At 41.3% G+C, this 8,705-nt stretch overlaps 1 protein-coding gene and 1 pseudogene across 1 annotated transcript; both read right to left on the bottom strand.

Annotated features, from left to right (window-relative positions):
• Positions 1-1,387: 1,387 nt before the first annotated feature.
• Positions 1,388-4,339, bottom strand: LOC149027265 (L-type lectin-domain containing receptor kinase SIT2 pseudogene; annotated as a pseudogene).
• A 78-nt stretch (positions 4,340-4,417) lies between these two features.
• Positions 4,418-7,078, bottom strand: LOC149027264 (ribulose bisphosphate carboxylase/oxygenase activase, chloroplastic-like). The gene is made up of 7 exons (XM_089161039.1): positions 6,949-7,078; positions 6,417-6,733; positions 6,201-6,303; positions 6,029-6,114; positions 5,403-5,875; positions 5,029-5,310; positions 4,418-4,726 (listed from the first exon to the last, which is right to left on the bottom strand). The coding sequence occupies exons 1-7, from the start codon at positions 6,991-6,993 to the stop codon at positions 4,611-4,613; spliced, it is 1,422 nt and encodes a 473-aa protein (XP_089017165.1). The 5' UTR covers positions 6,994-7,078; the 3' UTR covers positions 4,418-4,610.
• Positions 7,079-8,705: the final 1,627 nt, after the last annotated feature.

Genomic DNA, 8,705 nt, shown 5'->3' with positions numbered 1-8,705 from the left:
GAAGAAGGAATGCCGTTTGCTGAAGATCAGGGTGTTTATAAAGGGTTGACTTGGTGGGAGCAGATAGACGACGACAACTATAACTCGTAATAGGAAGTTTTTGACTGTTGTACCTCTGGTGCTGTGAGTACTCTTCTAAGGTATTACCCTTTTTAGTATCTGCTTTATGAAAATGGTATCTGAACAATGATTTCATGGAGAATGCCTATATGGGTCATTGGCTCATGTGGTTTTATATTTTGAATACATCGTTGATGCCAAGATGCTCTAATGTGAAGTTTGGTTGATTTTCGTTCTGTCATTATTGTCAATTTTTTGACTACATGACCTATTCTGGTATTTAGTGAAGACTTTGACCGTGGTTACTTATTTCTGTTACTTTATATCCCTATTCCAGTAGGTTTAGAAATCTCATTATTTGTTCTAAAGATTGATAGGTTTAACTGTCCTTTACATGTCATGAGAACCAAATTGTCTAATTACGTGCCCCTGCACTTTGTTAGAAGCTCAATTGAATGAATTCTTTGTTGATTATCACATACAAATCTGCTTGATTGTTGACTAAATTCTTTTCATCTTTTATGATGTAACATTCAACTATGGTATCATGTCAAGTTTTGTGATTAATTTTCTCTTTTCTGTAACCTTCTCAGGTGGAAATGAGCAAGAAGACTGTGGCAGGCTGGTCCAATACATTTGAGTAAGATGGCTCTGAAACTTTAGGTGCATGTTTGCGGATAATTCCTTGCATGGATAAAGCTTCAGATCTTTCTAAATGTTTTTATTCAGTGGTATCGTGTATCCACAGATGGAAGCAAAAAAGAGCTTATTTCTGGTATGCATGACTTAAACTAATCCTATATTACATGTGGAATTTCATGATGCTTAAATTGGAGGTTTTGTCGTTTCTAAAATATAATCTTGTGGTCTTATGCATCTTTACTTGAAAACTCTATTTTATGGATCTTTAGCTCAATTGGTAGAGCAGTTGGAACATGAGTATGTTTCAAGGGGATGGTGGTTCAAATCCACTAAGATTCTTTTGATTCAATTATGAATTTAGATTATATATGATAAAGATTAGATCTCTCATTAAAAAGAAATACCCTTGAATTTCTAGCGTTGATTACATTTAGTGGAATTTTTTTTATGGATCTAGTTGTTTCTCTGGTTTATTGCCAAAAAGAAAATTTTGTTTCTTTTTCATGCAAACCATACAAGTTTTAGTTTCCTTTTTGTTAAAAGTAAAGTTTTTCTTTTCCCCGCCTTGTAACCATAAATGATTTCAGCACCCAAAAAGAGGGAAATGCAAAGAAACAAGAAAATTGTTTCTTACCTAGAAACAGGGAAATGGAATAGAAACACTACCATATAGCCCTTAAGAGAAAGTGGCAAACACAAAAGTAGTAGAGAAGGAGATGCAGAGAGCCAAGGGGGAAAAGAAAAAAGCAAACACAATTTTAACCTAAAATGTGAAAAAGAAAATACATGTTGAGGGATTTTAAATAAGATGAACACATGAGTGGAAATCAACGCCCTCCAGAGAGTTGCGATTCTGTAATAGATGTAGACGCAGTGGCACATAAGTCGATAAAATCATTGAAGCATTTGCCGTCCGCAAATGTTACTCCAAAAGCACTTAGACTAAGAGATGATAGATCTGGTAGAGGAAGTTCTCCCTCCAAGTATTGTACAACTTGTCGCATACTTGGCCTTCCTGTTGGAACACAATGAGTGCAAAGCAATCCAAGCTTTACCACCAAGTCCATTTCCTCCTCCACATAATTCTTCCCTAGGTTTGGATCCACTATATCAAGAATTGTTCCTTCCCTCCAGCGAGAGAATATCCTATCCACCAACACCAAATCCTCTGCTGATGATGCACTTGGATCTATTGGTCTCCTCCCAGAAACAACTTCGAACATGAACATTCCAAATGCAAATACATCTGTACTAGGATTGGCTTTTCCGGTTCTAGAAAATTCTGGTGCAAGATACCCTAGAGTCCCAACCACATGTGTGGTTTGAGGGTCAGCTCCATGATCGTATAATCTTGCGAGTCCAAAATCCCCTAATCTTCCATTCAATTCCGCATCTAATAGAACATTACTGGACTTAACATCTCTGTGGATCACAACTTGCTCCCACCCTTCATGCAGATAAAACAAAGCAGATGCTATACCTCGAATAATTCGAAACCTTTGGCACCAATTCAGATTTGGCATATTTGGATCAAAGAGGAACTTATCTAGACTTCCATTGGGCATGAATTCGTATACCAAAAGGAGTTCCCCTTTACGTCGACAGTACCCCAAAAGAGTTACTAAGTTTCGATGCCGTAATTTACCAATGCTAACGATTTCAGCAACAAATTCTTTCATCCCTTGTCTTGATTCATGGGAGACTTTCTTCACTGCAACTTCAAATTTGGAGTTGGGTAATATGCCTTTATACACCCTACCAAAACCACCAATACCCAAGAGCTCCTTCTGCTTAAATCCCTTAGTTGCCACATAGAGATCTTTGTACTTGAACCTATGAGGCCCGTAATTGAGTTCCCACCCTTCAAGCACTTCTGCAAATTTTCTCTTCCTTATCACCATAAATAGGGTGCAAAAGATCAAAAGCAATACTAGAACAGTGGCTAGCACCGGAACTCCAATTGTCAGAATAGTTGATTTCTTCTTGGGTCCTATTTGTGGAAGCTTGGGAATTTGGTGGAGGTTGAGTTCTTCCGCTTGCCCCTTCAACTTGAAGCTCCATCCCAACACATAGTGGAATGCCATTAAGGAACCAGTTGAGGATGAGAAACCAACGAACATGTAGTCCTGCATGACCGGGGAGAGATCGACATGCAGAGACAAGAGGGGAATACTTGGTTTAGGAACATTAATTGGAGCTAATGTGACATTGAGCTGCTTGTTTACACCATCATAGTTCACCCAAACTTGCATGGAGTGGCCACTTGAGAGGCTTAGATTCTCGTGGCGACCATTGGTGTTGTCGAAAAAGGAGGCTGGAGCAGAAGCAACAGACTTCAACCCATTGATATCAATACCAATGTGGTTGCCATTGATATCATCGAATTCCCAATTCTCTACAGTGTCAAGTTCAACTGCCAATATATGATTGGATGAGTTGCCAATGTTGGTGTCACTGAAGATGCCAAGATATTGGCTTGGAAAAGCACCAGAGAAGCCTCTTGTGGGTGTGATGACGAAGGCCATCCCGTGGCCGCTAAGATCAGGAGAAGAGGGGACGATAGCAAAGACAAATGTGACAGAGAAGGAGAGAGCAGAAGCAGCAGTACCTGATAATGATGAAGCGTTGAGGAATTGAATTGGGTTAGCATAAAAGGCATGTCCCTTCTGTAGCCTGGTTGCATTGTTTAACATAAGGAGGCCATTAGATGTAATCTCAGCTATGTCCAGGCTCAAGTTAGCTCCTTTGAATCCATTGTAAGTGAATCCAATTTCTTCTCCTTGGGTGACTGCTCCAATATCCTTCACAACGAGGAACAAAACTACCAGATTGAACACTGAATTCATGGCTTCTAGATTATGTAACTTTAACCTCACTTCAAACCTTTCCATCACCGCTACCCTCACATTGCTCTCTTCATCAATCTCTGAATTTCTTTTAGGGAAGCTCCATTCCATCTTCCCAATACTTTATAACACTGAGGTACTAAACATGTAGTAATCAAGTGTGGGGAGGAGATTAATGGCGTGATGTGAAGGGTATTCGGAGTTGCTGATTGATAGACATATTAGGGAAAACCATTTGGCCAGAAAATTAAATGATTGAAGAGCTTGACAAGGATGTTTCAGTTTCTACATTGTCCAGCTAACAAGGAAAACGTTTAAGAGGAAAGCTACTCTTCAATTCTTCAAATCAACTTTTAAATGTAAAAAGGGACAGTTACCTAATCCGACACTGTGTTCTTTGTCCTTTTGAATGAAAGCCATTTAACCCCAAAAGAAGGGAAGAAAAAAAGGGACATAGCAACTTGTTTGTTTGTTAACTTGCATTCTAAATACAAGGAGGTCCTTGATCAGCAAGACTATCAGGTTGAATGGCCTTCCCTTCTGGACTTTTTTTGGGTTCTGTCCAGCATGGGACTTTGAATTTACCCAATATTAGGTTGGCAAATCGTAACACAAGCAGGTAAAGCTCGGCCCTGTTTAACACATATTCAATTCATAGCTAGTAGCAGTGTTTTAAAGTTAAGGCCGTCAGACCTACTGGCCTGAAACTGTATTCATAGTTCAAGCCTTCAAGGTCAGGTTCTCTCTTAAGGCCAGTGTAATATCACAGATCAGGCTTTGTTTGAGCGATTTGGCTATACCTGAAATCTTGTGTCACGATTTCCCAGGGAGACTTGGCAAGCAAGGGTACAGAGTAAAGAAACGCTGGCTTAAGACTAAAGAAAGGTTTTTATTATTACAACGCAAAATTACAGGATAACTAGTTGATACAGATTCTTGGATAAATATAAATTATCCCACTCTTCCAGTTTGCCTGAGAAACAGAGACATTTTACTATCCTTCCTTGAGCACTGGCAATTGAGGCACAATCTCCTAATTTTATTACAAAAACATGAAGACCCTTAGAATGTGTATAAGCAGCTTCCATCGTCACTCCTTGCTGTGGGATCAAAGTTTGCTGCATTTCGATCAGTGCAACCTTCTGGAATGGGAACTCCCACTTGCTGGGCTGCCTTGCCTGCAATTGCATACACCACAATGGGAATGAAAGAAGAAAGGAGAAAGAGAAATTAAATAGAGTCTATGAACACAGAGTAAGGGAGAAGAAGAAGCTCTAGAATTAATTGATTTGAGTCGTCTAATTCCAGAATACCAACTACAAGTTTACATTCGTTTGTTCTATAGATAGAACTTGCAAATGTCCACGAGTATTGAGAATCCCATATTTAGATAAAACAAACCCCAAATAAATTAATTAGTTCTTCTCAACCAAAATTTCTCCCATCTATGAAGGCCACTACTAGGATGAAAGGTGCTAACCGTAGAAAGTTCCTCTGTCGATGGCATCTGCGTTGGCTTCTCCCAGAGCAGCCTCGCTCATGTACTTGTCGGCCAACTGCACTCTCTTGACATTTTCTTGCTCTTGCACCAACATGTTACCGTATTCAAGCAGCTTCTCCAGTGTCATTCTGGGCTGTTCGAAGGTTGGAGGTCCTTCCTTGGAGTTCACCAATTTCTTCCCGATGCTTTCCACTCCAACACTTGATACCCACTTCCTCACCTCATCATCATACACTCTCGCCCTCAGAGCCCCGAAGAAATCTGCAAGCAGAGCAACAGACCACACCATTAATTAGCACCTCGACTCCTGTAAGCAGTACTAGAAACAAAGGAGGTATAGATTGAGTTAGCACCGATTGATTGGCCTGGGAAGGAGTCCACGAGCTTGACGACGTCTTCACTGGGCACATTGTCGGCCCTGAAGATACCAGTGCAGACACCAATGCGGTCCTCTCTTGTGGGAGCCCAGTAGAACTTCTCCATACGCCCATCACGAATGAGAGGGGCATACAGTGTTGAGAAGTCATTACCGGTGACGATGACGGGAACACGAGGGTTCTCCTCTTTGTTGTACATCCCTGGGAGCTGCACATTTGTTGGGTTGTCGGCAATGTTCATGAGGGTGGCATTCACCATCTGGTTGTTCACCGTGTATTGAGTGGTTCCACCCATCCTACCAGCTCCGGCATCAAGATCGTTGATGAAGAGGCAGCACATCTTTCCCTTCCTGATTATGTCTGCTGCTTCACGGTATCTCTGCCTGATCAACTTGGCCGGCTCTCCGGCATTCCCACTCTCCAGCTCTCCAGCGCTCATCATGATTGGACTGCACATTTCATCGATCACCCAATTAGTAATAATATATACTTACGATCATATCATCATGATTGGACTGCAAATTTCATCGATCACCCAATTAGTAATAATATATACTTACGATCATATCAAATTGCCAACGAAGTACTGAAGATGAACTTACTTGATTCCCATCTTGGCAAAGACGAGTTCACACTGGAATGATTTACCCTGACCTTTGCCTCCCCAGATACCCAGGATGAGCGGAACCTGTACCCAGAATATGCAAGAATTTGACGATCTGATCCCTTCAGAAAAGACAGAAATTTTGACAGAATTTGATTGAAGATACAAACCTTGATGTTGGGTAGGGTCATGAAGTTCTTGGTGATGTGTACCACGAGCTTATCCATGAAAGCAGGAGCGATGTAGAATCCATCCATGTTGTTGTCCATATATCTGACAATGCAAGAGGACAGTTACAGCAGCGATTGCAAAAGAAATAAAAAAATAAAAAAAACAGAGTCTGAACGTATTTATCGGCAGTAAGACAGAGGAATTAAGTTCCTTACGTGCGAAGACCAGTGCTGAGGTACTCGTATGAACTCATAACGGCGTAATGGGTTCCGGTTTCCATGGGAGCTTGGAAGAGACTGTCAACCATTCCCTTGCCTCTGGTGATGTCCTGTTGGTCGTCTGAGGTATCGTAGGCAAGGCCCTGCCATTTGTCCTTGTCGGTTTGTTTACTCTCGTCGATTTCTGCAACTACCTTGAAACTTCCCGATGAGATCTTCTGCTGGGTGAAACCAGAGCTCACCTTCTTCAGGCTGCTGCCCAAGAAGGCCGAGCTGGGGACTGAAGCTCCAGCACCAGAGCTGTGCAAGCTCAACTGCATCCAACACACAAACCAACTCTTTATATCCAGATTAATCAAGAATTCGAACAGAACCAAAGATTATAGACGCTCTCCAGTAAAAGTGAAACTAGAAAATAAAATTTGATAAGAGGGAAAACATGATAAAACCCATAATTGAAGCCTAAGATTTCGAGGGAATTGTGAAATTGAAACGAAAGAAAGAAACGAGAAAGAAGTGGTAGAAATACCGGTGCTCTGTTGACAACTCCGACAGTGGAGATTGCAGTAGCCATTTGGGATCTGACGGTTTGTGATGGAAGTTAGAGCGAACTGAAAATCGCACAAGGTGATAAAAGAATTCTTCTTGCGCAGAGAATGTGATAACTCTGGACTTATAAGAGTGATCCTGTTGGTGGAAATGAAGGGGATGAAATCCGGTGGTTGGGCTCCTGTGTTCTAACGGCCACACAATTAAGATTAGCTGCCGTGACACGTGGCAGTATGTAAGGCGACCTACTACTGTCTGGTTCAATAGTACAAAATGGAGAGTTCTCGTTACTGAATGCCTTCTGCGGTTAAGGTTCAAGCACTTCTCTTCTCCACTAAAATTTGGCTATGAAAAAAAATTTATATTTCTTTTTCTCCCTCTTGCATCTTATTCAAATTCGATAATGTAGTTCATTTCCATACACAACTCTGTTGTTCTTCATGTGACAGCGAGTGGAGGAGTGACATGGAATGGAGTGTTGAGATGGGCCTTGAGATAGGCTCACTGCCCAGGTGGACAGGCGCAGAGCCGCAGAGGAGGGCCATGGCAGGCACAGGCCCATAACACCAAGAAGCTTCTCGTGCATGGGGTCCTCAAATTCACCCAAGCCCCAAGATATACCAAACACATACATGCATTAATGTAGATCTAGGTGGTTTTTTAGTACCAAAGATAGTAAACATTGGGTAAAATCAGGACTAAAAACAGGCTTCACCATCTCAGTAGTCTATTCTTTATTCCATTTGCACCCTTGTTAACCGGTCACAATAAGGTTATTAAAAATAGAGTTTTCATAGTGAAACTTTATGGAGAGCTACACTATATTGGCTGGTGTCGTAGTGCCTTTTCAGAGGTATCAACCGCTCCCCAGAAGAGATTGTTGAGGCTGCCCACCCCCACAGCAAGGTGTTTGATTTCTACAATCTACGCGTCCGTCAGATCCAAGCTTCCCAGTACCTTGGCCCCTCCTGAACATTCTCTCGGTTGTCCTCTAAGGAGAAAATGATCCAGAATTAATAGCCTAGTCCAATAGATTCGATGGGCCTTGTTCGTGACATCCAGGACCTTATGGGCCATTTTATTTCTTGTTAGGTGAAAGCAAATTTTTAGGGAGTTCAACCTCAACGGTGTGATTGCCTCTCAATGGCTTCTTGAATTATCTAATTTGGGTTATATTTCTGGAGCTTTTGACTCTACACGTATGGGTAAATAAGCTAGTTTCGTACCCAAAACCAAAAAAACCAAAAAGAAGAGGAAGTGTGGATCGCCCTTGCCTAGTGTAGTGAACTATCGAAACCAACACAATCTGAATCATCGACTGAATCGTGATCATTGAGGAAATCAACCCAGTCGATATCGATGTTGTCCTGTGCCAAAACCCCTACGATAGAATAGATACAAAGAGCTTATCCTGAAGATTTATGCTTTCGTAGTCGTACGGTAGACAACTAGGGTTTTTTTAATGCACAAAAATCGAGGAAGGAAGCTGAACAGAATAGAAACTACCGTCAGGTAAGATGTGGAAGTACCTGATCTATCCATTTGACGCATAAAAGAATCTGAAAGCTACTCTTCTAATTTTTTCTAATCTGGTTCAAGATATCCTCCCTTTTCTGGTATTTGTGGAAATTTAATGGTGTTTCATTTTGTCAAGAAAGTTATAGCCATGGCAAAATCTGGAGTGTTGGTTACATGTTGCAGCTGCTGCTGCCTGCAACTGGTCTACAAAAATGTTAT

Source organism: Hakea prostrata, chromosome 1 (genome assembly GCF_041222555.1).
Source record: "Hakea prostrata isolate BN-2017 chromosome 1, UWA_Hpros_2, whole genome shotgun sequence".
NCBI lineage: Eukaryota > Viridiplantae > Streptophyta > Magnoliopsida > Proteales > Proteaceae > Hakea > Hakea prostrata.
Note: the sequence above shows the minus strand (reverse complement) of the source record. Positions and strands in the feature narration are given on the sequence as shown.

Excerpts from the sequence above, each read along its gene's own strand:
- LOC149027264 (XM_089161039.1), bottom strand. The coding sequence starts at position 6,993 with ATGGCTACTGCAATCTCCACTGTCGGAGTTGTCAACAGAGCACCG. Across the intron at positions 6,304-6,416 it reads CTCAGCACTGGTCTTCGCAC|ATATATGGACAACAACATGG; the intron begins GTAAGGAACTTA and ends TTGCATTGTCAG. Across the intron at positions 5,311-5,402 it reads CTTCCCAGGCCAATCAATCG|ATTTCTTCGGGGCTCTGAGG; the intron begins GTGCTAACTCAA and ends CTCTGCTTGCAG.